This window comes from Bombus impatiens, unplaced genomic scaffold, assembly GCF_000188095.3.
Source record: "Bombus impatiens unplaced genomic scaffold, BIMP_2.2 scf_1275, whole genome shotgun sequence".
Taxonomy (NCBI): Eukaryota; Metazoa; Arthropoda; class Insecta; order Hymenoptera; family Apidae; genus Bombus; species Bombus impatiens.
This window is the reverse complement of record NT_177694.1, coordinates 702,462-730,106: the sequence shown is the minus strand read 5'-3', so window position 1 is coordinate 730,106 and position 27,645 is coordinate 702,462. Positions and strand designations below refer to the sequence as shown.

Below are 27,645 nucleotides of genomic sequence, written 5' to 3'. Positions count from 1 at the left end.
GACTCGCGAATGCCGTCCGATCGCGCGAAACCGCGAAACATCCTCTCGTCGTGGCACGCTGTCTTGGCCGAGTGAGTATCGTCCCGAGGAATTTGTCGAGAAACTCGGCGATTTTAACTTCTGTCGCGATGACGCGCGAACGTTCGGCTTCGCTTCGATCGAGCGTCTTACGTTCGACGGGAAGGATACGTAATATCCGGGAGGAAGGAGAACATGGAACCGCCGATAACGTTCCTCGCGACGTTGCTCGGCTGAAACGTTGACTCGAGACAAACGCTCAATTCGCCCGGTATACGCCATGTACCTGTACGCGGTTTTCTCGCACGGTGCGCTCGGTGTGCGTGAGTTTCCTCCGACCGACGCTTTATCCCGGCACGCGAGTGCAACTCGAATAAAGAGGAAAAAGATCGAAGCGACGGTGGCTGCATTCGGCTCGACGTGCTCCTCTACGTCGGAAGCTTCCTCTCATTTTTCTGCAGCGGTTAGAAACGAGCGCGAAAAGCACGAGTGTTCTCTGCGCGCATTTAACGCGACTTCTTTCTCCTCTTTCCACCGACGCGAGAATTGCGCGACAGATGTACGCAACGTGACGCGACACGCGAGTAATTTTCCTGCTCTCCGCGTCCACCGCCAGAAACACACCGTCTCGGATAAACGTTTGGGAATAATTTCGGTAACGTAGTGAACCGCATCGGGACCAAGTAAACCGTAAAACGGTGAAACTAGAAAGCCGACTAACCGGCGTTTCCGATCGATCGTCGATCGTTTCCTTTTGACATCGATCCGTAGTAATCTTGCAACGTTTCTAGTGAATGGTGCACGGTGACCTTTTTGGCCCATGGGGCCGAATTCTTATCGTCGTAGCGGCAGCGCTGGCCATCGTCCTTCTCTTGCTCGTGATCGCCTGTTTTCTCACGCCAGGATGCCTTGGATACGAATGCGTGAAAAGAAGTAAGCCCTGCCGTTTACGCCCACACACGTATCGCGTTATTATCACAAGCATTGCCATTCGTACGAGCTTTTGAGAACGTTCGCTCGATCCATACGCTCGAGTATCGCGCTCCCGATTAAAGCGACGAATCGCAAAGTTTCTTAAATTCTACTCAAGGGCTGCTCGTTCGTAAGTTGCGACGAAGAGTTTGCGTCGACGATTGCTCGCTTCGTCGCTGCGATGGAGCTACTCGAATACCGACGCGTTTCGTTCGTCGAAATTTATCAGTTTATTAGAGCGTATTTTATTTTCGCCACGCGTTCCATCTGCGATCGGAACGTCGATCTACGGAAGCGACGTGGCCGTCCGTGGCCGGGTGATCGTGTACTTTGTCGCACGAATACGCCGAGTTTACGAAACGAGGATGTAGCGCGACACGGCGCGTCGTTTCGTCGGCTGTCCGAACTCGCGGCCAGGCAATTGGCGTCGGTGCTTAGCGTTGATTAAACGTCTGGCGACTAAGCCAAGCCACCGGTATTTCGTTTTCTCGGCACGTCCGCGAGCTCTGCTTCCGCGCACACGTGCTTGTACATGAAACGCGTGCCGGGAAAAATAATCGCTCGTACGCCTCGCTTTTGATACCTTTCGAGCCAAAGGGCCTTCGAGCCTCGGCTCGATGATACGCCGACGATCGCTCGGTTTACCGGATGCTCGCGTTTGTCCACTCGCGGAACGCTGCTCGACGCGTTTCAATTGCTATGTGGAACGGAGATTCTTCGCACGCGTTTACGTAAAAACTAAAATGACAAGAACGCACGGATCGGTCGCGAAACTTGTCGTAGATCGTTTCTCCTGCGTTCGTTTTTATTACAGCGTTCGTTTCAGCTCGTACGTGTCGCCACGCCGATTATAAAATTATTCGTCCGTATGCGGAGCGCGATTCCTTTATTCCAAGCGACATTTGTCCAACGAAGAACAGGCTATTCGGCTGAAAGGAAGGAAGCTTAAATTCCTGCATGGTGAATCGCGAATCTCGTGTGTACGCGGCGGTTGATACATTACGCCATTGTTCGCACAGTTATATTTATACACACATGCAAACGACGACGTTTCCTTCGTTTCCTCCGCGACGTTACGTAATTAGGTATGTCATCCTGCAAACTAACTGCACACAGGTCTTCGATAGCGCCGCTACGAAAACGCCCATCCACCAGGCAACGCAAGAATTCGATAAATTCCGTTATCGGACGAGTATCTTTTTTTCCTCCGACAAAGAGTGTCGCGTCACCTAAATCGTGGTTACAAGTTCGATGAACTTGCCAATTAAAAATGTCGATTACTCCGCTTTTTAATCGCAAAATTAACCAGCTTTTACCTTTCACACGCGTTTATTCACCATGTTAAACGTTTCGAATCCTAGAATGCCGGTTGTTCGAACGTTTTAGAAATCGGCACTCGGCTCGCTACGTGTACCAAAGCGCAATTAGCGGCGAGCAATCGCGGCTGTTTACAAATTGCATAATCAAAGCCGAGAATAATTCTTTTCAGAGAGAGAAGCAAAAAGTGTGCCGTTGCGTGTCAAGAGCAAACAGAATGAAAACGTCAAGTTGAACGACGTCAGCTACAGGTCATGGAGATTGGGTAGCCTGTACGAAGGCAGCAGCAACGGTACCTTTCAATCGCTTTTCTTATCCGTTTTCTCTATCAGTCCGTCGTGTCCGATGCTCGCCTCCTCTTCGTCTTCTTTTTCTTTCAACCTGGCTAACAACGAGTTGATCAATTTTCGCGCAGGTACGATCGACGAGAACGCCAGTCCGATCGAGGGCAATTCCTGGAATTCCAACAACGCTCAATTCGGTTGCACCGATACCTCGTCCACCCTGGTGAGCTCCGTTAACCGTGCCGATTTTCATTTTAATTGGCCGAGATCGTGCTGCCTTGTTGATCCATTGGCGCGTGTTACGTTGCAGAATTTGGTGCAAAAGGACAAGCAGAAAGCCGAGAGGAAGCAAAAGGAATTCCCGACGGAACTGACGATAAGCCTGCAGTACTTGCCGCCCTGCGACGAAACTATCACCGGGAAACTCGTTATTGGTATCGAGGTATTAAACGCTTTCCTTTCATCCGATCCTCCTTTGTGCCTACTTTCTCGTCGGAATGGAAATCGAGTTACGAATCTCTAAGGACTCGCGACGTTCAACGGCCTCGGGTTCGTTTCGTTTCACTTCGCCAACGTTGCTCGATATTTCGTCAGCTGTGCCTATACGTACAGTTCTCAAGGCCGTGTTAACAACGAACGACGTAACGAATTTCTAGCGCGACAGACGAAACGCACGGTAGCTCGATTCGTATCGAAAGAAAGGCGGGTAATCGCGAGATCGATCGACATCTTCTCGAACGAAAGAAGAACATTTAAGCGTTGCACTGCGTGCAGGCGTTATCCGGCCTTCCTCCGAAGCAATACAACTGCACCTTGGAACCGTACGTGGCTCTGAACATAACGAAACAATCGTGGAATCACAGGAACCGACAGAAATTACACAGTTTCCGCACGAGGGGTGTCAGGCACACGGCGAGCCCCGTTTTCAAGGAAACGTTCGTCGTGGCGAACGTAAAGCCTCACGAAGTTAAGGTACGTACGTTTTTATCGCGCCAATCCTATCGTTGTTTTAACTCAAGGTTAAAAAACACGTCACTCGTCAAACGCATCTACCGTGAAACTCGCGCGAACAAAGTATATTTTACATAACGAACGAACGTTTAAACAAACGTATCGACGTCGAATACGTAATTTTGCGCGAATAAAACGGGCTACGAAGATCGAACGCGTTTCTCTATTTCTCTGGAAGCGTTCGCTGCGTTCGCCGCGTAACACGATCGTTTTTTCCTTTTTAGGAATGGATTCTCGATTTTGCGGCGTACGATCGCGACAGATACGCCAACGACACGGAGCTGAGCACGCTGAGGGTGTCGCTGAAGGAGGCGAAGCACGTTCTACAGAGTCCAGAGATTCACATGTTCAACTTCAGAATGAAGCAGTCCAATTTGGTACTGGCGTAAAATATATCAAACGTTACGATTCTACCTCCTTCGATTCCTCTTCGCTTACACCACGTTCTTTGTTACATGTTGCAGGCGCTTGGGAACATTTTATTAGCTATTAGTTATTTACCCACAGCGCAGAGACTGACTATAAACGTAATGAAAGTACGCGACGTGAAGTTTACGCCACCGGTGTCGTGTTTAAACGACTTTAGTAAGCGCCGCACGTAAACTTACTCGCATCTTCGTTTTTCTTCGTGCTTTGTTATCGCTGCTCGTTGTTTCCAGGTTTTTACGTCAGGATATTGATGCTCAATGGAAGGACAGGCCAACGAATGAAAAAGAAGAAGACCCGATTCGTCGTTGCGAATTCGCACTCGGAGTTCAACGAAACACTGACGTTCGACGTATCGTACAATCAATTGGACATAGTGCAGTTTCTCGTGGTATTGCGCGGCAAAGTGCGTATCAATTTTGATACATTTTACGAATGAAATGTCGCGTGACTGGGAAATATTTTAGGCTGCGCCTGCCGAACCTGTTGCCAGCACCGTGGAGCATCCGAGCGACAGCGAGGATTCGATAACGTCGGTTCAAAAGTCGAAGGACACTTCCATCGGTAAAGTTGCGCTTGGAAAGGGAGTCAGAGGGTCGACAGAAAGGCTACACTGGTTCTCCGTACTTCAAAATCCTAGAAAGCTAGTTACCGTATGGCACGTATTGAAATAACGACCGAGGGACAACAACGGTAATACGGAAGGTGCATAATCCAACGTTATTGCTCAAACTGTCTATAAACGTGCATACTGCTGTTACTATTTCAAGAAATTTGATAACGCGATACGAAAGTATATTTGCACGACCGTTCTATGCGTTTACCTTCGAGTGACGCAAAGGGACGATGTTCTGATATCGTATCTTCCTATAAACGTTTCCCCCAAGTCAGAGACAAAGACGCTTGCGTTAAATAGTTAAACGGTTAAGCAGTGCCATAGTCGGTAGACGACTAAAGTTTGCAGATTTACGTCGAAAACAGGAATCACGTAGAGATACTTTGTTCGATCAGTTTATTCGAAACTACCTGAATTTTCGATCTTTTATTATCTCCTTTTTGTTTTTCGGAGATGTAAATTCTTAGCGCTCGAGTAATATTCATCGGTTTCCGTAGATATAGTATATTTTGGGCAATAACGTTATATCGTACGTTATACGTATACACGTAAACGTGTAAAACATACTTCTATATTTATTTTGCAATTTCATAACATATACGATAAATACATATACGTTTTAAAAGTGCAACCAAAGATCGCGAAAATTGTAAATGTTATAAATATTTGTTAATATATCGAATCTTATTTAAAATGTAACGAAATAAATAGTACTAGATATGTTCATAACCGTTACACGTTTTCCGTGATTATCGGTTAAACCGTCTTTTTCGATTTCCATTTAATCGCGTAAGAAAATAGAAAAAGAAAAGAACGCGTTTGAAATATGGCGGGTTTGGAGAGCGAGCGTTGCAAAGTTCCGGTGTCGCCGACAGAGGGCGGTAGCGTCGCTTCGGTCTCGTAGCAACGTCGAAGAGAGGGGTGCCCGGCCAGTCAGCTTCAGTCTGTTTCGTGACTTGTGAGTGTGTTGTGTTCGTCCTCGTCGTATTCACATTATTCGGTTATCCCTTTATACGTCGCGAGTTTAGTTACATTACCTGAGAGAAGTGTGTCGTGTACGAGGAGGCGGACGTTCGGCGAACGGTGAGTAACCGATTTGTTCTATCGACATCCTGCTCGATTTCCTGCGAGTCAGAGAGCGTTACGTTGGAAATGTAACCTCCAAAGGCGCTCCCGGGGTCCTTCCACGTAGAACGATATTTAACGCGGCTATCTTTCTCGGATCGTATTGTACGCGTCGCTATCGTACGAAACACGGTATCGACGATTTAACGCCGCGATTGGAAAACGAGCAGCCGGCTTCGCCAGTCGCGAAATCCATGTTTGAAAAGAACGAAGTATCGAAACCGCTTCTCGCGGTAATGTCAACCGTTTTTGAATATCGTCCAATAGCAACGCTCGGATTCTCCGTTCGAGATGCTTGAAAACTCCTCGAAGGCCACCGATTTCCCGAAAGCCGAAGCCTCTCGCGATCGAGTCGTCGACGCAACATTTTGATAACATCGTTTGCGAGTAAATTGCGCAAAGATTTCCATAGTTCCGTTGAAATCATCCGGTGTTGGAATTCTCCGTTCACGTGCTCTGCTGTCAAGCTACACAGAAAAAACGAACATGTCGACTACCTGTGCACTTCGATCCCCAACGAATCGAGTTTGTTCCGAGCGTCCGTTGGCCACGTCGCCACCCCTCTCTGTCCGTTTCGCTCCGACCAAAATGATTTTAACGACTCGCCCCGAGCTTAAGGTATCTCCGTTCGGTTCTCTTCGAAATCTGTCTTCTCTTACCTATCCGCTCCTCGCCATTACGTTAGGTTAAGTCGCGATTCTCCCTTCGTTTGAAAAGAGGTTTCATGGCGCAGCCTTTCGCATCGCGATATCCCGTATACTTTCGCGGTAATCTCGATCAAGCATCTAAGATCGCTGTCGGTAATGAGACAATACAGTGGCAAGGAAAGTTACAAAATAATCGGATGCCGTTATCGAGAATGCGTGGGCAATTAACGCGTTTCCGAACGGTTAGTACGTAACGTGCGCCAGGTTGTCGCAACGGTTCACGCGTATGGTGTCGCAGATGCGTTATGCGTTCGATTACGCGGGAGGTCCGTCAGCCGATCACCGCTTCCAAATTATGCGTCTACGCACATACGTGTATATCTATAAGTAAATAGCCACGAGCGTTCTCTCATATATTCTGTCATCGGCGAAGAGAACGTCGTACGTTGTTTTTTCGAGTGCACCACGATACGGCTGAAGGTATTATCGATCATCGAGAGCAAAATTCAGTTGAAAAACAAAAAACGCGCACGCACCCGTTCCTTGATTGCTCGTAAATTTCGATCGCCGGTATAGCGAGATTGGAATTTTATTCGATTCCGTTTCTTTCTGTATTTTTTTCCCCCTCCGAGACGAACGAACGTTGGTTTTTGCGTTCTGCTCTTGTTTATTTACCTCGGGACGCTATCTGCCGCCGGCTTCGGTTCGTTTCTTCGGAAGCAAATTCGAGACGACGGCGATCGCGTGCGATCGGTCATTTCGTATCGTGCCTTTCGGTTACGTTACGCGAAAACGACGTAAACGCGTCGCATGGCAACGGTACGCGGGACACTTTTGACAGCTTAGCGGTTCTTCCATCTCCGCGAAAGACCGTCGTTGGCTTTGTTGACGTATCACGCGAAGGACGTCCCGCGGCTGTAGCAAAAAAAGAGCAGAAGGAAAAAAAGGTAGCGTGTAGCTTCCCGTGCATCCTGCAAATACGTACGTATCGGTAGCAGTCGCGGTGTCCGACGAGGATCGTCTATGATTCGATTTAACGACGCGACGCTGGTGTACCGGCTATTATCGGCGCCGAGGAATGTCGACTAGGTAACTCGATCTTGCGCTTATTATCGATATCCCAACGTGGTACATGTTCAAACGACTATACCTACATCGTGCACCGTTTGACGACACCGCGGCAAATTTGTACTCGTCGCGGGTGCCACACATGCAACCTGTAAATTGCAGGAAGCAAGTATGTACATTTAGCGCGGCGAGTAAGCGCGAAGAAATATCGTATCAACGCGCGTTTCGCTAACGTTGCCGTCGGTATACCGGTTTACCCGTCGCATTTAGAAGCTCCTGCGGAACAATATATTTATCATCGTGCTTTCGTCAACGCGCGTCTCCTAATCAATTCTCGCACCTAACGACATTGTGTAACAAGTAAACGAATACGCAGCTGTCAGCGTTAATAACGAAGCTGTTTTCGTCAAATTTATTCGAAACACTCGCCACCCACAATAAGCACGCTTTGCGGTTAAACGTACGTACGATATATGTAGAGATATCGTTCCTGTACTTCGTTTGCCGCGCTTGCCATGTTTTTATCATCGAACCGTCCATTTCTAAGTCGGATTTCCGTTCATTTTTTGTACAGTTTAAAATACGAAACCAGTTCGTTAGCAAGCTTTTTTTTTACGCAACCATCGACGAATTAACGGTAACGAACTTTCTAAGAAATTGCCGAGCTGACTGCAGCTTGTTCCAGAAACAAAACCAAACGAAACGAAACTTTGTTACTGGAAGAAGGGGGTCGGGAAAAAACTGGTCGACGGGCAGTTTGATAGAGCGAGCCGTAGCGAGAGACGCGCGTTGCCCGGCGGTGCGGGTTGCTCGATTTCCCACAGGTTTTTTTTAGAGTCGATGCGCATTTTTTTTTTTCGACCGACGAGCTACGCCATGCGACACGCGGCCCTGGCTCATTGTCATGCAAATGATTTTTGCGCAACGACGAAAGAGGCTAGCGACGTGGACGTGCTCGATCTACGTACACGTGCATGGGAAAAAGATTCCGGAACGTCCACGCGTCTCTCCCAACCCTTTCTCCGCGTATTTGGGTTCTCGTCTTCTCGCCTGTTCCTCGCCGCTTTCCTTTTCCTATCGCCGCTCGTATCCCGACTCTTCCTCGTCTCTTCTCTCGCGTCGCTGTCTGGATATTTTAGTTGGTATTTTTTAGTAATTTCCACGAGTCAAACGCCCTCGTCCTTTACAATAGTATCACGGAAAACTGCGATATAAAGAAAACTCTGTTTCCACGCGAAAAGCTTTCGCAGGATATTTCAAGTGGCATGGGGTAATTGTCGCGTTTACTCGATCGATGGTGTATTTTCGACCAGTCGCGGAGGGGACGCGATCGCGAGGAAGCTCGTCAACGGGAGTCGTAAATTCCAGTTACGATTATAACAATCGACACCACGAACGGATCGATCCCCTTATTTCTTTTGGGATAATTGGGGTGATCGATGTGGTATAACACTGCGATTAACGGGTTGTAAATTCTACAGGGGGGTTGGTACAAGCGGAAAGGGAAGTGGAAAATATAGAATAAAAATTTGTCGTTCGAGGCTTTGTTTTCGAGAAAATCGACTTCTTTTTTCGCGTAGAATCACCCCCTTTCCGCTTGTACCACCAGTTACCGACCACCCTGTATATTTCCAACAACTTAATACAATGATGAGCTACGCCGTTACGTGTGATACAAATATCGTAGACGATTGTTTGACGGACGAAGACCCCATAGAATACGTTGACTGATCTGTAGGCGAGATCAAGCACGAGTAGATACGTCGATGACTTGGCAGTTGTCGACTCGATGCCAGAGTATTGACTGAACTAATCTCGTAGAAACAGTCGAGTAGACTCTCCTTGTGTCGTAGAAGAAGAAGTTGACTTTCCTAGTGTAGTAGAAGAAGAAGTTGGCTCTCCTGGTGTAATAGAAGAAGCGAAGTCCGTTATTACGGAGGAAAACTCGGTGTGGCTGTGCCTTTTCAACTAAGAACGCGTCAGGAAAGCGATGGCCATTGGTTATGACCCACGCTATCGACGTGGCTCGTTGGGTTCATGGGAAAAACCTGCTTTTCCTTTAGACAAATATCCGCTTTCTCCGTAATTTCTAAGAACGTGCGATAAACCCAAGGGCTGTTTTAAGGACCATCCGAAAATACTCGCAGGATTGGAGTTTAAGTTAAAAGGATTCTGTTTATGGTGGTTCCTTAGGTTTATCGAGGGTCTGCGTAACGACGCGCGGACCCTTGACGATCCAAGGACGTCGCACGGACCGTCTCACGCGACGTAATAGATGGTGTTACGATCTATCGGCTTGGCAACTAAGTGATCGCGAATTTTGTCGTTAGGTGGTATTGGCAAAATCCGCAATCACTTAGTCGCCAACGCGATATTTTACCATTCGATTATAGTCACGCGTTATCGAAATATCGCGAGTCTCGTTTATACCTGCGACCGTGGAAACGCGTATCTTAAACTCGTAGCCAATTGCGCGGCAATTACTCGCGACGAATAAATCGATGCAAAGTGCAACGACGCTCATAGCGGAGCTCGAAGGAAGAGAAGAGAAAGACGAGAAACGAAATCGAGTCGCCTCGCTACTACGATTCCTTGATTCGACAGACGAGGTGAAAGTTGGAAAATCGGGAAGGAAAAGTTTCCAACGTGGACGAAAATCCGTCGAATCGAAAAGTTCGACTCGAAGCGAAGCGTAACTTTTCAATTTCTATGTGAAAGTTGCCGGATCCTCCGCCGCTGCCGCAACAAAGTCGCAGCTTGTTGAATTAAAAAAGTTGTCGCTTGCTATTATCCTACGCGTTGTCTCGAACGTTTATCGAACGCGTGCCACGAAGAAACTCGAACGCAGAGAACGCAGCTTCCACGAGGATATCGTTCGTTTCCTCTTTTCGTACGCGAACGTCGTCGGATTGCTCGCGATTTTTCGATCGACCTCGCTTACGTTCGAGTCTGATCGTATCGTAGATCCGTTGCCATGTTTCGGAATAGCTCGAGAACCGCGTACACGTTTTTGAACAATAGCAACCGGCGAGATACCGTTGTTCGCACGCACGGCCATACCCGAAAACCCGTAAACAAATAAGCGTACGAGCCGCGTCCGTAAACTCGGCAATTATTCGTAATTTCTAGTGGAGAATGCGGCAGCTGGTCCGTGCTCGTTAATTAAACTCAGATTCCATAGAAAATCGAACTCGTTGCCGGGCCGACCCTGACGCTGATCGATCTAGCCCTTGCCAGCTGCAAGTATCTCTGCGATATCTGGATACGGCGACGCGCAGAACCGAAACGGCGCTGGAAAATTAATAACTGCGAGCTTTCGAACGATAAATGGAATAATGGGTCGTTTGATCGTACGTACACATATACGTGTATGGTTTAGAATGGCGTCCCGATTAGGAAAGCGGAGAGTAAGGTGTTAGAGTCGCGTGACTGTTCGGTGATGCATCGGGATTCGCGTGTGCCTGCGGTTGGCAGAGGTTTGCAAACGTCGCGAAAGCCATTTAAAACAAAAATAGTGGTCTGAAAATAGGCGGTCTCCTAAATACCATCGAACAATGATTGGCGCGATCGTCGTTCACGGATCAAGAGCGTCATCGTTACTATTTCGGTGGACGTTCGGTGGCACGAAAAAAATAATGTTTATTTGGGTTACTTAAAGGAAGAACAAAAAGCGGGGCTGTGGTCCACGGTCCGGCTTAATCGTCGGTGTGTCAACCGCATCCGGTACATCGATGTAATTCGTTTCTCCGGTTAAACGCTGCTTGCCCGGGGAAAAAGTAACGCGAGTCCGGTGCAAGCGGTTTCATCGCGGCTACAAAATCCAGCGGGACTACTGCGACTATTATGCTACAAATATTCGATGCGAGAAATACGCTAGTTTTTCTTCTCGCGATCGTTTCGATTCGATTCGCTCGCCAACGAAAAAAGCCGGGTAAACTCGCGATCGTTACGTTCGTATACAGGTTTTCTCCTATTTAAATTCGAATTCCAAGCGCAGACGTATTTTACGTCGCTTAGTTACCGATCGTCGTTTACGCGTTACAAGAACAAAGATACGTTGGACGCAACGGGACGGTCGCTACCGCGCGTTCGTCTTTCGAGTGGCACGTCCGTTCGAGCAACGACGATGACGCGTTGGCGATCGTAACGGCGACGGTCAACGTGTTACGTACGCTGTTCCCTCGTAAAAGCCCCGTAAAATTACGAAGCAGCTGCGTCGTTTCGTTCCGCCAAAAAACGGTGCATCGGAACGCGGTGGTTGGTCGCTTGGCTCGCGCGGGGGGTGAAACTTTGGAAAGGCTGGCTGGAAGCCCACGAGATTCTTTGCATTCGCGGCGTCTGATGACGGTTCCCGTTGCACGAGCAGCAACGCGCACGAACACGCGCGTTGACCATTTTACCGTACTTTCCGCTCGAGGATAATTCTCGCGCCCGGTTCCCAGGCCATTAAGCTAAATCCACGCTCGTCTCGCGTCTCTCGTCCCTGGAATCGTAACGAACGCTGGCTCGCCGCGAGGAACAGGGCACCCCGCGTTTACCAGAGCATCGGCGGAACGAGAATCCACTCGAAGAAAAAATTTGGGTCGCGGAAGTCGAACGTCGCGAGTCTCGTAATCTCCGATTTAAAGCGATTTAAGTTTTCCAGACCGAGCGTATCGAATTTCAACGCGTAAAAACGCTTTCACGCATTGCTTGGTTTACGCGATTCCAATCGTTTCGCGCGCGATACGCGACACTCGAGAGGAGAAGCACGCGCATAGGGGGTCGCTTGTGTCTGGAATACCGAGAAATCGTTCCAATCGACGATCCGTCGCGTTTACCAGCGTTTCGGAGTTCGTCGTTTCATCGATACGCGGACAGCGTACGACGACGGACGTCTCGAAGTGGAAATTCGAGAACGCCGATGCATAACTGGGTCGCCGTCGGCGGGCAGGTTGGCTAGAATGCAGTTTTCGATGTAGGCAGTCATTCCGCATTCTGTGCATCTATAAATATACACGTTCGATGGTATTACCCCGTAACAACGGTTTCATCGAACAACCGTTTTGCGTTTTACCGCGCTGACAAAAAATCCGTCTTGCGAAATTATTTCCAGCGGACGAGACGTTGCGTCGTTTTCAACGCGGCCTTTGTCTCTCGTTCGGAGAACGACGAAGTTTCGGTTTCGTTTGGGAATCGCGCGCGTTCCTTCGATACGTGGTATCTTTGTTGTGTTTTCGTTCGTTACGCGTAAGCGGCGAAGACATTAATTAAGTCGCGATTGACGTTGACGTCGGTAAGGTGACGTACGTCGTCGCCGAGAACTTGCGTTCTTGCGCGTAATCGATTCGATGGGAACGTAAGACCAACGAGAAAACTCGTTTCCTCCGAAGAGTTACTCGAGCGCGGCTAACTTTTCGATCCCACGAGACCTGCCGCGGCCGCGAAGTCCTTGAATTTTCTTCGCGTTGTTAAAACACTCTCGATGGAAGGAGCCAGTAATAGTAGAGCGGTTGAAAGTTGGGAGAACGGTCGGGAAATATCTGGCCGCGGTAATTCCGTATCTACTGGCTCGGGGCTAAAGTCGATAGCGAGACTTCTTTCTCCTTCTTCCTTTCTTTCTTTTCGAATTTCACGGCAGTTCCCACTTCGTACGCGGCTCGTTTCGTTTTAACGAGAAAACGCGTTCGCTGTATCGGCGCGGGTCTATCGGTAGACGCTCGCTTGGAAATTTCTGTACGCGCCCGCTGTTTCGCTTTTTACGCAAATGCGCCGACGTCTCCGCGAGGTTGGTTCGGTTTAAGAGTAGCGGACAATCGACTCAAAGATGGAAGACGCAAAGTCCACGCGTTTAACTCGTTTCGTATCTGTAGAGAATTGGATCGCGCGTAGATAAACAGTGATTTCCCGAGACAATTAGTCGATCGATGGCTCAATGTCGCGCGATAACGATAAGTTAACGAGCTGGACGCAACGATGAATCACGCGACGCTTCTTGGTTCGTCAGAGCGGAGAGAAGCGCGGTGCTCTCGAGTTGTGCACGCGTGCTAAAATTCCAGTTACTTCGTTTCCATCGAGTATAAACGCGCGTCCGTGTTACCGGCGGAGATAACGCGAGTCGGTGTCTTCAAAGCGGTCCGATCCAACGGCGACAATTGCCTCTGTTTAAATTTGCCTAGCGATTATCGGCGCCCGTTGTCGATCGTCGAACGCGCGCCTTCTTACCTAAACCGTATTGCGGATTTATCAATCGTATCGCGATTCCAGACGATCGCGAAGTAGCCAAAGTACACGCGCGTATCACGACGCGAGTTAGATAGAGCGCTCCGTAAGAGAAGCTAACGATCGGAACGTCGGCTAACGTAAGTGAAAGGAGAGCAGACAGAGACGATTCGTCGCTGCTGGCAAATAAATCTCAGCTGTGATATCGACGTGGATTCCGGGACAAAGGAGACCGAATTCTAGGGCAGAAGAAACGGCTGGCTTTCTTCTCGGACGCCAGTCGATCGATCGTCTTTTCTGCGATTAGAAATCCCGTGCTAATCCTTATAGAGCGAACCGCGCGAGCGTGATCGCGTTCGCGTTTCTCGGTGCATTTGTGCAGACGCGCAGCCATATGCGACAATGCGGGAAACCGCGCGCATCCACGCGGCTCTCGGTGTTAATGAAAAAGCCGAGGAAAAAGACACGAAGACCAGTTAGTTCCTTATATCGAGATCGAGCGACCGCGCGGTCGATTCGCGTCCGACTCTTTTACGAATACTCGCTTTATCGCCGTAAAAGGCGAATCTCTAGCCGGCCATGTTTCAGCCTTTTTCTCCGACTCGTCTTCGTCTTTTGCGTTTGTTCGGTCGATCCTCGTTCTTAGCGCGAATCTTCGCTCCGTAGCGCGATTCGTTGGCGCGGCCCGCGGACTTACGGAACCGCGGTACGCTCCATCGGTCGCGGATCGATCCGATTGAACTGCACGCGGTATATTCCGACAACGTAACAATCCTGTGGAGTAACGTTACGTTCGTAGGTAGAACGCGACGAAAGTCGTTTACGTCGATTTCACAGTCGTAAGAAACGTTTTGTTCGCGAGCGAGGCGCTGCAAAGGAATAAAAGAGCGAGGTAAATCTTGGCAAAGCGCGTTTCGCCGAAGAAACAATGAGCGACCGTCAACCGGAAGAAACGGGAAAGCCCGAGAATTCTTTTATTGCGCGATGACTCGTCCATGCGTGAAGCGACATGCAAAAATTTCTGCGCCGATCGTTCGCTCCGCCGCTCTTCCCGTGAATCAACTCGCGGTTTCTTCGCACCACGAACGCTCGTCTTCTCGCGAACGAAACTGACTGCCAGAGTACTTTTCTCGTTTCAGCGAAATTAATCGTAACATCGAAGCGGAGGAACTCGAAGGATGTTCCAGACCGGCGGCCGATCGTGGATCGTTTCGATTTCTCGCGATATATCGTCGGGAAGCTGCAAAGTCGACGCGGTTAAAATCCGTTGTTCGTTTTCGTTAGAATCGTGCACGCTTCGCCGATAGGTCTTCGCTGGCGAAATTATTTCGTTTCTCCGTGAAAGTTTTCGTCGTCCCTTTTTCCTCGACGTCTTTGCTATTTGTTCGTTCGTCTCGTCTCCGGTCCGCGCGACAGCAGCACCGAAATCGCTCGAGTAGTCGTCGAGGCGATAAATCCGCTGCGTCCTTGTTCGTTCTTCGTTTTTGCGCCAATAAATCGCTCTTCGTCGTACGCACTGTGCACAGCGGACAGCGCGAGTATTTCGATTTTGAGTTACGATTTGATCCTTTCCCCGGTGGAATCGAACTCCACCTCCGACGCTTCGAAATACTCGTACGCAGTCTTTTCTCTTCGCTTTGCCAGCGACGAACGAATCGCTCCCCTCCACTGACAGCTTTTCTAGCGGCGTGCACATTCCGCTGACTCGCGGATCGTCCCATCGGCATCGTCGACGGGCGAGCGAAACGGCCAGACGATTTTTCACGCAGCTCGTACGTTTTCCGCGGGACGTTTAAAGCTTGGGGTGCATTATTTTTAATCCGGCGACTGGCAGAAAGCGGCGTATAGCGCGTCGCCGAGAAGCGTCGCGCGAACAAACAGCAGGTTGCGGTCGATATTTCGCGAAACTCGGTGATCCGCGACGGCCGCGAGGCGAAGCTATCGGTTCGTCGAGGTGAATAACCGTGAACACACGCGTGCTCGTCGTAAAACGTTCGCCGCTGCGTCGCAGGTGCCGGCCGTAAAAACGCAGCGGGTTGACGCGCAACGTTAACGCGCGTTTCTTCGTGCGACCCGCAACGAAAGGGAAGGGAGACGAAACGCGACGAGAGGCACAGGACGAGGAAAACAGAAAACGGGGAATCGCGGAATCGTGAAACGACCCGCGTTGCAGCAGCGCTTCCAGGTTCACCGTGCGTGCGCCGCATAGGTGTGTACACACGCTCCCGTATAAACAGGCCGCGTATTTTTAGCGTGGGTCCGTGTCAGATTTCTCGACACTCGCGATACGCTGTAAACTGGATGGCTCGAGCGTACGCTCGCCAGGGGGATGGATGGATGGATGGATGGATGGTTGGTTGGTTGGCTGGTTGGTTGGTGATGTGGTTGCCATGCCTACGTCTCCCTCGACCCTCGTTTCTTCTCTCTCGATTCATTCACCCTTTCTATTCGCCCGTCTGTCCGTCGATACCGTCCGTCCACGTCGTTCGATATCCGGTCACCTCTTCGCTTCCTCCGCGCGCGCTCTTATCGTCATTTATGGTTTCTCGGTTATGCTGAGTCGGCGAACCCGACGATCTTGTCAAAGTCGAGTCGACCCCCCTCCTCCTCGAGCCGCTCGATGGGATTCAGCGTTTAAGACGCCAGCGGGCCGAAACGGTGACAGGACCGCCTCGCTTTGTACCGTCGCTCGAAGCGCTGAATTTTTTACGTTTAGCGATTCGTCCTCGGGGACCAACAAGCGAAACCTTTCGCGTTTCCTACTCTCGCTGCTAAACGCCTCGTCCGCTGTACGACACGTGACACTACCACAGTCGCTCCAACACGGTGCGAGACGTGGCGTCGCGAGACCTCGGCCTGTCGTGTTTCGTCTAAAGTCTAAAGTTACGCGTCAGCGTCCAGAAAACGGAAACTTTAGTCGGCCGATACGTTTCGTTTGGGCAGTCGGCCCATAAAAATCGTGTTTCACGCGCCGCGGAACTTACTTAGCGAGGGGTCGCGCGATCACGCGCGTCGAAAGAATACGAAAGCTTTTTAACGGTTTTCGACCTATCGAGCGCGACGTATCGACGGACGACGAGGAACGCTCGACACGCACGTCTCGATTTTCTTCGTACTCTGAGGCGACGCGTCCTGGCTAAGCAATGCTGGCCCTGACGCACACTTTTTACGCGCGTCCAGCAACAACCGCGCGACGTACGCAGCGCAGGAAAACGTAAATCGGGGCGAAACGAGGACGTCCGAAATATCCGCGCTTCCATCGATAGGTCGTACGTTTCTCGATAAATGCGCGCATTTTACGGATACGAGCATCTTCGTACGTATCTTCGCGCGAGAGACGAGTACCTCGTTACTCTGGCAGCGGTAAATATTATTGGTCAGATTTTTGCGGAATGGTTAGTTTCGAACCGCGTAAACCGTCCCGTCGACTCGTTTATACGTTCAAAGTCTGGCGTAATCCCGCTCCTTGCTCCCCACTGTTTGTAGATTTATTCCGTAAGACGCGGGTTCGCGTGGACTCTGATCGAAAATAGCTGGCATCGCGCGTCGAGGAAAAACTCGCGCTCGTTTCCACTCTGTTTTTCTTTCGTTTCGATAATTGGAACGCGATCGAGCGCGACTAATCGCTGTTTCGTCGCGTATGCGCGTGTCTCGTTCCGACACCTTCGTCCCGAATGCACGCGAGCCACGTTTCCACGAGCGATTTCATTCCGATATTTCTTTGTCGTCGCGATAACTCTTTGTTGTTCGTAATAGGAAAGACGCACGGTCGCAGCGAGATCGTCCGCTGAGATACACGCGTGCATTTACGTTTACGCGGAAACGATCGTCGATCAAGGATTTCCGAACCATTTCCAACGTTTCTACGTTTGCGTTGCACGTTCGATGGTTGGAGGCATGCGATTTACGCGACCAACGTTAATTAACGCAGATGCAGGCGATAAAGCTGTACGTCGTAACTTAGACGTTGGACGAAACGTCGATGGAATCGAAAACAGAGATGGAAATTCGTAAACAAATTTGGTCGGCTTAACCGGGGCTGTCGTCCCCCGGGGAACACAGACGGCCCAGGTTGCTGTGCTATTTCGAGGAAACAGCAACGGGTTGATGGCGTGTAAAAAAAAAGGGTGACGTTAATTAAAGGCTCGACGTAAATCACGGCGAACGTTTAAACGCCTTTCTCCCTTTACGCCTTTCGTCGTTTCGACGCTGCGTTTTCGGTTTCGATGCAAGCCAGGACACCTTTTCGACGCGACCAGGACCTTCGTTTGCGTACGAACGAATACGACCCGTTTATCGATTAACGGACGAACGAATAACAAACGTATAATCTTGTATGGATGTCGGCATTCGTTCGAGCGAGAATCTCGGACAAAGCGGCATTTTCGAATCTGTCAGCGACGCGATACCGAGCGGCAATATCGCATAACGTCGAAAGAATTTTGTATCTCGCGAGCGAAACAAAGGATTGCATTCTATATTTGGCGAGATTTGCACAACGAACCAGACGCTTCGAATCGTCGAGATCCGAGCGACCGGTCTTGGGCACAACGGAATCGTCTTCGGTCGCTGGAAACGGGTCAGCTAATTCCACTACTATGCACTATTTATGTACTATGTAGTTGTATCTTACCGTCGTACTGTTTTCTTCTGTCTCGCGGGAAAGAACGAAAGGACGTACGAAGAGGAGAGAGGCGGCTGGAAAATAGACGAACCTGTCGAAGCGAAAAGATCGTATCGGAAATAAAATGGAAAGAAAAGGAGAAGCTGCCGAGGTTGGATGGTTGGGTCAGGACGTTGGAGACAACGTGTGCGTACGGGCACGTGTAGCGAGCAAACGGTGTTATTTAACGCTGCAGCTATTTCCAGGTGCGTACGTCGCCGGTGTCGAGTGCTACTCACCGCCACGAACTACGACGGCACTCGTGCCAGCCTTTATACCGCTTAATCTCCTTTCACCCAGCCCGTCGAAACGAGTCATTTTTAGTGGCACTCCTTTTACTGCCATTTTCGACGTCCGTTTAGCGCAGTCACGCAGAATTTTCAGTTTAATCCCGTGCTGCATCTAGAGCGAAACCGGTTCACGACGCGCCGATAGTCAAACGTTTCGCAATATCAAAGGATGCGAGCGAGGTTTTGCTTTCCTCCTGGCGACCTCGGCCTCGTCGTAACGCAAACTCCCGGCACACGTATCGTGATCGTCGACCGTTGACGCTGTCGCGGAGTTTAGTAGCATTTACCGTGAAACGAGAAGGATACGCGAGCAGAGTCGACGCAGACCAGCTCGAGACGGTTCTCGGGATTTACCTTCGTCGAATCCTCTACCGTGTTACGCTAGACGCGGTAGTAGCAGCAGCGTGGTCGCTGGATCGTGGCGTAACTGCCGCGTCGGAGATTCCATTAGAAGCTAAAAACTTCGTTTGCAAGGGACGGGGCGCTAACTCGACGCGCGAGACGAGCAAAACGAAGAAACGAAGGGCAAAAAAGGGAACACGGCCAAGATCGTAATCTCGCGCGGCAAGAAATCGCGAGCGAGTTAATGGCAGTGGGAACACGACAGTGGCCGTTAAACGGCGCGTGCAATCTCTTCGGGCGAATCGTTGCTTGTTTTCTTAGCGTTCGGCTTACCGTAAGCGACGTTGTCGGAAAGAAAAAATCCCGACGAGATCGCGCGATTCGATAAAAACCGTCTCATCATCGCGTAACGCGCCATCCTTCCTCTATGATCCTTCGCGAACTTGGCTCGGCGACGTTTAGTCGCGTAATTCGCTCGGATACCTAGTTCTCTTCGCCGCTTTTTTAATAGCCGATTCTCCGGTCGTCGATCCATCCACCACCGGAGTTTCCGTTTCATTCACGTTTCTCACGCACGCTCCAACCAGTACACGCACGAGCGAACGAAAAAGGAACGTAACGAGATAATTCAGCGTATCGTCGATCTCCGGTTACCTAACAGGACGAACACTTGCAGCAAAGTTGCGGATCGAACGTCGATCGGTCGTACGATACGCCGCCCGTTACATCGCGCAGATCGCTACCAGCGAGACGCGTCGTTGTATTTACAAATTGCCGGCCAACGATCGCGTCGAACTTTCCTTAGCCGCGGCACGAAACGTGACCGAACGTTACGCGATAATTGCGCGACGTTCGTTCGGCCTGAAACCGGTATATCCGTTCTTTATCTAAAGTAGAGCGAACGTTTACGTCGATAAGTCCGCTCTTTTGTTCCATTTCGAGCCGCGCGTGTTCCTTCTGGTGGTTTCTTGCCGCAGGTAAAAGGATAGAGAGCGTCGCGTAGAATGGCTCCGACGCGTAGAGAAGGACGAAACGACCGCGATCGGAAGAAAAAGTCACGTTTTTTCGTCCCGTGGAAGATTTTGCAACGCCAACGCGACGCGGTAGGCTCGCGTTCGATACGCCAAGAGGAAACAGCACAACGAAACCATTCTCTGGACGAGCAAGGTCGACCGAATACGCGCGTTTCATCGTATACGTTTCTTCGCGATTCCCTGAAAGACTTGCCGCGCGCGATATCTCGATAAAACTTTGATAACTCGTCCCGCGGTCTCCTGCCGTGCAACTCGATAGCAGATTTCTATATCCGCAAGTTTCTCCTACCTCGCGGCTCGTCCGTTAAAATCCGAAGCTTTATCAACGTTGAGATTCCGCTTTAGGCCAGTCCTGACCTGCTTCTCTAACGGATTAATCCAACGCCGCTTGGATTTTAAACCGTGTGTGGCTTACGACTATATACGTTTGGCTGGATAACCTTTGTGTTCTCGCTGGTCTGTCACGCGAATTGCAGCTGCATCAACTCGTATTCGCGACGTACGAACGACCTCGTAAACTGCTCGGAAGTTGGGCTGCGACAAGACGGTGTTCCCGATGACGTTTAACCGCTAGAGGCGCGAACGATTCATCGATGTGGTCACTCCTTTCTCGCTCGTTTTCGAGTCATCGATTCCGAAAATCTCGATCGTCGAGCGATTAATACGAATTCGCATTCGTAATCGGTGGTACGCGAGAGATTTCGTCTGTCGCGAGTCCTTCCTTCCGAGAAGCTTGCCGTCAGTTTTCAAGAATGCGCCGCTGCTCTAAGTATTTCTTGCAAGGTGAACAGGAAATCCGAATCCGCGACACGTTACGCGCGTCGTTCTCGATACACCGGGTTCCTCGCGGATTCGCGACTTCTCGCCAACGATTATCCCGCCGTCTCGAAGTTTTCTCCTTCGACCAGTTAAATGGAGCGTGCCCGCGAGGCAATCGAAAAAGCTCGTTTCGCGATAATAATTTTTCTTTGTAACCAACTGCAGGGAGAATTCTTCTGTACGCGTGGTGGACACGTATTACGAGAGAGTACCGTAAAAGCCGGAGTTGGAAAAGAAAACGGAAATTACGATATTAGATAACAAGTGGTATTAGATAGTTGGGAAAGGAGAAAGAGAAAATCGTAAGACGATATTTACGACTGGCGTTTAACGCTTTGACTGTCACGCCAAAATTACGCGTTTCGCTCGGCACGTCACGGGAGTATTTTTGTCATTCAAAGCGTATAATTTTTTCTTTTTATTTGGAAGTAGTCTACAATCGATCCTCATTGAGAATTACAAGTAAATTTATCGAGAATCTTGGATCTCAATAGCAGAAATAACGGTATAGGAACGCTAAATTTACGCTTGGGATTTATATTAGAATGGTTATATATTTATTTGATAAACGATTTCAAAGATATTCATCGATACACACTTGCACGCGTCTCGGCACTTTCTTCCATAGCCGACTGTTAACCGACCGAGCAGTTTACGTTCGTTCGTTTTCGAGACACCGCGCACACGCATACTTCCACACACTGACCTGGTCTAGCACATAAAATTATACGTATCTCAATAAAATTATTCTGGCGTGGTACTATACCGTGAATAATAAATGATCATCGTATGTTTGGTGCTAGCTGAATCTAACGTTTAAATCTACAGGGTAACGTCTTTTTAGCCTGCGGATCTGATCCGTCGTGTCAAGCAATCGAGTAACTGGTGGTTTTGGTGATTGTTAATTCTTATGTCGTATCTACTGCTGAATTTGAATATTTTTTCTTTAACTGTAGGTATCTTGAGGTCGCGATTTATCGTTTCGTTGGTAACATACCAAGGTGCATCTATTAAGGATCTTAGAGTTTTCGATTGGAATAGTTGAAGAATTTCTATGTTGGAATTACTCGCTGTTCCCCATATTTGGATCCCGTAGCAGATTTTAATATGGCTTTATGTAGCATCATTTTACTCTGCACGCTAAAGTTGGAACGTCTGCCAATGAGCAAAATAATAATAAATCGACGATGTAAGACAACATTTTGTCCAATGGACCGTTTATTTTATTGATGGTCACGGGTGACCACCGTGGCGCCTTGGTAGCAGTTGATAGCGACATATTATAACAAGGCGTCGTTTATTTCAACAAACCATACGCATTCGGTATTTTGTCGCAAGCAAAACGTGCATAATATATTGCTGTAACGTGTAGAAGATATTAGCGAACGGTATTTGCTCGTTCTATATATAACAGTAAGGTATGTGCACACTTCTAACTTCAATTATACAGGGTGGTTGGTAACAGGTGGTACAAGCGGAAAGGAGGCGATTCTACGCGAAAAAAGAAGTCGAAAATATACAATAAAAATTTGTCGTTCGAGGCTTTGTTTTCGAGAAAATCGACTTTGAATTTTCGGTCGGTACGCGTGCACTCTCGTTGTAACGGATCTCACTGTAGATCGTTGTCTCGATTGACGTTATTTTTTCAATTTTTTTAATTTTAAAATTTTCAAATTTTCAAATTTTCAAATTTTCAAATTTTCAAATTTTCAAATTTTTTAATTTTCAAATTTTTAAATTTTCAAATTTTTAAATTTTTAAATTTTTAAATTTTCAAATTTTTATTCCATATTTTCGACTTCTTCTTTCGCGTAGAATCACCCCCTTTACGCTTGTAGCACCAGTTACCAACCACCCTGTATAACAGCAAGGTATGTGCACACTTCTAACTTCAATTATATGATTATAAAGCGGCATTCACGATTATTTTCTAAGCTGTGTTTATAATAATATTCGTAGATTATTCCTCAAAGGTAGCTGCAAGATTTGTTCTCATTTCTTTTTTTTGGCGATGTTCTAATAAAAATATTTAATTGCTCAATGGAGCACTTTTTGTTTCAAAGTATCTTCTATTTATCGGTTATATTCGAAATTCCCTAATTGTTAATTTTCATAAAATTTTTGCAATTGCAAGAATTTCAAGCGCTCCGGTCACCAATGACCAAACGTGGCAGTCAAAGTTTGGATAAACGAGAAAGGAGAATATCGCAAGATGACTGACGATTAACGATTGCGGATCGTGTTGCAAGTCGATAGTTTGAACGAAGCTAAACATTTAGAGAAGAAGTCGGTTGGTAGTACGAAACTGCTTATCAGTTGTTATATTACAACCTACAAAGACAATTGGTTGGATGATAGTCGGGTTTAAAGAGAGTAGAAGTTCTAGGAAGACGAGTAACGATGTAAAAATCGAATTTGCGTAGGATATTAAACGAGTCTGTCAGCCGATCGATAGCCTTACATTTAAGAGATAGATGATAGATTCGTTATACCGGGACGATGTTCGGGAGTCGATAATTATATTTGCAAGGGAATCGCGTTTTCGTGTCGACCGCGCGAAGGTCTATCGAATTAATCGAAAAACCGATGTTATCGTTCGACGTGTCTCGTTGGAACGAACGTCTGGCAAGGTTCGTGCGTCTCGTTTCTCTCGAGATGAATTTTCTGAAAACGATGGCCCGAGCTACAGATCGGTATCGACGATTCTATCTGTTCGTGCTTATCTCGCTATCTTTACGATCGATTAAGATTATCGCGATTCCTTATCTCGCGACTCGTGACTCATTGCATCCCTTATCTAAATTTCGTAACGACCTGTTATTTTGCATGGGATTTGTCATCCCCGGATTTGTCATCCCCGGATTTGTTTGACGAGAGCGAGTCATACGGAATAGGAGGATCGATATCTGGGCATTTTATGCGCGTCGCGTTAACGAGACCTTTTAAAACGCCCATTAAAAACGTATTTCTACGCGCGCATTGACGATAAGGTTGAACGAAAGACGAGGAGAGGAGGCCGTTAAGTAAAGGTCGCGCGTGAAGTTAATAGGCGAGAAACGTAAAGTTTAAAGATCGGACTGTCGCCTGTTCCAGTGCGGTTTAATGAAAAAAAGAAAATACGATCGATCCGCGAACGACCTCGCTTCGGAGACAACGTAACGGATGGCGTAAGGAGATGGGACGGTTGAAAGGCCGAGCCGGGGCGGCGGAAAGAGGAGAGAGAAGGGTACGAGGAAGCGAGGAAAAGGCAGGAAGGAAAGATGGAAGGGTCGGAGAAAACTGGTCGATAATTCGTTGGTTTATATTCCTCCGCAGTGGCTGGTCGCGTCCGCTCGTGAAAAATTTATTTGTCTGCTCAGGCTCGTAACATTTTTACAACAGGACCGAATAATTCGTCTCGCGTTTAAATAATATATCGCGATTCCAGCTTCGCCCTTTCGTTGCTGCGCGCCTATCTTTTCGCAGACGGCAACCCCCAGACATCGTAAAGTGCCAATTTTCTTATGGTTTTCCCCAGACGATCGAGTACTCCTGGAGATCATTTTTTTATGAAAAATATTTTCCCACGAATGTACGCGCGTACATCTTCTCCTGGATATTCAACTTGTATTACGAACTATTTACTTATTTATTTATTTGTTAGTTTCACGGGAAAAGAGAAATTCTTTTAGAGACGAATAAAAGATAGAACGCAAGGGAAAGATGGTAAAAATAGAAAAAGAAGTAACAGTAGCAACTTGAAAAAGGAAGCCAAGGTATGAAATTATGAGTCAGAATAGAAAAGTTATGAAAATCTGTTTTAAAGAGAATCCGTGGATGTTCCGTAAGTTGACTAAATGTATCAGCTTGCGATGGGCGGAGTTGGCGAAATTTATCGCCCTATTAAAACAGCTGTGATAGCCATAAGCCGTTTGCTTATGTTGCTCGGCGTTTAACAGCAAGTAATTTCGCATTCTTCTCGAGGGCACGATTTACGGGGACTAAATGCACGATCGACGTGCAAGTTACGAAAGCTCTAAGAATTTTATGTACCAACGCGATGTCGCGCGTGATTCGTCTATGCAGTATGATATCCTAACAATATCGTCGTAAGCGCGGGAATTAAACCTAACTACGATATCTACCGTGGCTGCCACTATTAGAAATTCCTGCCGAACATCCTCGACGTCTGTAACGAGAGATTTACAGAAATAGGACCAGCTGATATCACCATAATTATCTTATTCGTTGTCTGCCGAAAATTTATCGCACCTCGTCCCTTCCTCTTATTATCCTTCGTCCTTCGCGCGAATAGAAACTAGGCGATTCTCGCGTCGCGTATCGATAGGATCGTTGGAACGTTTGTTCAGGCCGTGCCGCCCTCTAATTTACTTATCATCGTCAGCGACGAGGCAGAGCGCTATCGCGTTTAACTCGTTAGCCGAGAACTGAAAAGAAGCGCGCTGGTTCGGTGCAACGGGGCAACGTCAACATTTTACCGAGTTGCTTCAACTCCGTCGGCTTTATCGTAATCTTTGCTCAGCAAACACTTCTCGGCGAGATACGAAAGATCGCGTCTCCGCTCGATGAAAAGGAAGACCGAGTTTGGTCGGCAAGCACGGTTTTTTTGAAAGCTGTCTTTAGACGGACTCGCGCGATTCACCGGCACTGGCTCGGAGATCCGACCCAGGTTCCCCCTACTCTGTTTGGTTTTCCATCAACGGGAAGTTTGAACGCGCCTCGTGAAAATTAACTCTTTCTCCCCCTATATATATATATGTTGGCGTTTCCGACTGGTTTATTTGAACGGTAGAATTTTAAGCGGTTCCCAAGCAGATGGTAAAATTCCAATTTCTCGTTCGGTCAAAGCGTGGCAGAGGTTCGACGCTGACCTCGTTCGAGACGAAGCGATCGTGGAAATTCGGCCGATCGGGAATATCCGTGGCGTATGTGTAATCGTAGTTTGGATCAGAAGCAGCGTAGGAACAGCTACGTGGACGCGCTGCGCCGAAGCGTTAAGCATTTCTACGTGACTTTTGTTCCAGATGGAAGCACGTTTTCTTGTATTCTCTTGTTTCTCTCCTTATTAGGTCTTAGAGGTTGTGCCTTATCTTTCCAACTACGTTATTGCAACCGTGTACGTCCTTGATTCTTTAACGACACGCGTCATTATTATTAGTCAGAATTATCGATATCGCGATGAAAAATATCTTGGTGGAATCTGCTCGCGGAACGGTCGCCGAGCGATTCGTCGAACGCCGTTGAAACGCCAGGCTAGTCGAGAAAAAAAAAGAAAAAAAGAAGGCAGAAAATATAGCAAACACCCTGGAAGAGGAATCGAAAGGAAGGTGATCGTTTCGGAACGAAGCAAAAGCCGTCTATCATTTTCCTATTAATCAGAGCGTTAACCGATTGTACGCGCCAAGGTAAAGGAAGTATGCTAATGAGCGCGAATCGTTGAAAAGCATATTTTCACTGAAAGCTACGTTACATTCTAGGAATATACATACGTATGTACTTACACGTACATGTACGTACGTACTGGTGTAATTGATGCAGACCATAGAAATTAATCGTTTCTTTAAAAGACGGCACGCAGAGGAGATTGCTACGGTAATGCGTCTTCAATTAGAAATTTAATTTACTTTTTAATCTAATTTAATTTATTCGAAAAAACGGGGAAATCCGTTTAACGCTGAGAATATACGAAAACATAAGCAGACAAATAGCCTCGCGGAAATGTTTTAAAACGCGATACGAGATAATAAAAAAAAAAAACGCTAAGAAGATCCAACAGTCGAGATCGCTATTTTTCCATGCGTAAAGTACAACTTTTTAGGTCAAAGACCTAAATCCTTGGATAGCAGAGGACCAAAGAAAAGAGTCTCTACCTCATTGTCATTGCTTATTTCGCCTATCCTATTTATTATATCGATGTGGTCGAAACTGAAAAGGAGAGTGTTTCGTAAAAGAGTTTCGATGATCTGTAAAAAAAAGAAAAAAAAAAACGGTGAAATACGGAATATAAAAATTCACGGGATTCGAGAGCTTAATGCAGTTCAAGTAACTATTTAAAACTTCATATGAAAATTTGATGAAATTTTATAATCCTGACCTTTTACATTTAACGGTCGCCCAATCGTGTAAGTTAATTATCGTAGAAATCGATGTGTTGGAGTTGACCGCGATGCTTGACCAAACGAGATTGCCAACGATTATCGTCGATTATCGTCGTATTTATCAAGCTTTAGCCGAACAACGTACAACGAAGCAATTGGTTCTTAAAATATCCGAGCGAGATCAAATCGATATAGATCGTCGTAATAGCGAGCAATAAAGCCGATCGAAAGGTCGTTGCGTCTCGAGGATAGGACGCAGAGAGCGTAGTCCGGAGCGACGGCTGCCTGCGAATGCCTACTCGTCGCTCGCATAATGATCGAAACGCGACCTCTCGATCGTCGAGCTGTTCGCTCGTATCTCTGGCGCACTCGTCGATGCAACCGCGGTGCGAACCGCTTAGCGTACGGATCGCCGTTTTCTTCAAGATTCTTCCTCCGTGTAAACGTATTCGCTGTTTCTCGACCGTCGTCGTCCTCCGTGACTCAACCGGTCGAGTCTGTCACGGTACGCGGAACGATAACAGAGAGCTCGGTCGAGGTCGCAGCAGCCGCACGATGAAATCGCGCGTAGGATTCTATCGGTGGACGATCCGTACTCGTCGAAGCTGTTCGCTACTTTTCACCTTGCGGTTATTTTAACCGCGAGATGGTCGAGACGAAGAGGTAGGCGCAGAGTGGCACAGCGGATGGTTGGCTCGCGGGTCACGTTCCTCG

General features: G+C 48.0%; 3 protein-coding genes across 11 annotated transcripts in view; 2 read left to right on the top strand and 1 right to left on the bottom strand.

Annotated features, from left to right (window-relative positions):
• Positions 1-2,389, bottom strand: part of LOC100745710 — a 7,171-nt gene extending 4,782 nt beyond the window's left edge. The window contains exon 1 of the mRNA XM_033323878.1: positions 2,307-2,389. The gene's annotated coding sequence lies outside the window, so the exon portion shown is untranslated. The remainder of the gene's footprint in view (positions 1-2,306) is intronic.
• Positions 1-5,006, top strand: part of LOC100748546 (synaptotagmin-2) — a 5,738-nt gene extending 732 nt beyond the window's left edge. Inside the window, exons 1-10 of one of the 5 annotated variants that reach the window (XM_003493712.4) lie at positions 1-71; positions 810-951; positions 2,480-2,599; positions 2,723-2,814; positions 2,902-3,033; positions 3,366-3,563; positions 3,827-3,979; positions 4,067-4,187; positions 4,262-4,434; positions 4,496-5,006. In XM_003493712.4, the coding sequence (XP_003493760.1) occupies positions 813-951; positions 2,480-2,599; positions 2,723-2,814; positions 2,902-3,033; positions 3,366-3,563; positions 3,827-3,979; positions 4,067-4,187; positions 4,262-4,434; positions 4,496-4,702 (1,335 nt within the window). In that variant the 5' untranslated portion in view covers positions 1-71; positions 810-812 and the 3' untranslated portion in view covers positions 4,703-5,006. Of the gene's footprint in view, positions 72-128; positions 674-809; positions 952-2,479; positions 2,600-2,722; positions 2,815-2,901; positions 3,034-3,365; positions 3,564-3,826; positions 3,980-4,066; positions 4,188-4,261; positions 4,435-4,495 lie in introns of those variants that run through there. The other 4 variants (XM_012391994.3, XM_012391992.3, XM_012391995.3 and 1 more) reach the window with 4 other exon arrangements.
• A 564-nt stretch (positions 5,007-5,570) lies between these two features.
• LOC100748428 (mitogen-activated protein kinase-binding protein 1) overlaps positions 5,571-27,645 on the top strand; it is an 85,814-nt gene continuing 63,739 nt past the window's right edge. For 4 of the 5 annotated variants that reach the window (XM_033323874.1, XM_033323876.1, XM_033323873.1 and 1 more), the window contains exon 1: positions 5,572-5,727. The gene's annotated coding sequence lies outside the window, so the exon portion shown is untranslated. Of the gene's footprint in view, positions 5,728-27,645 lie in introns of all 5 variants that reach the window. The other variant, XM_033323877.1, reaches the window with a different exon arrangement.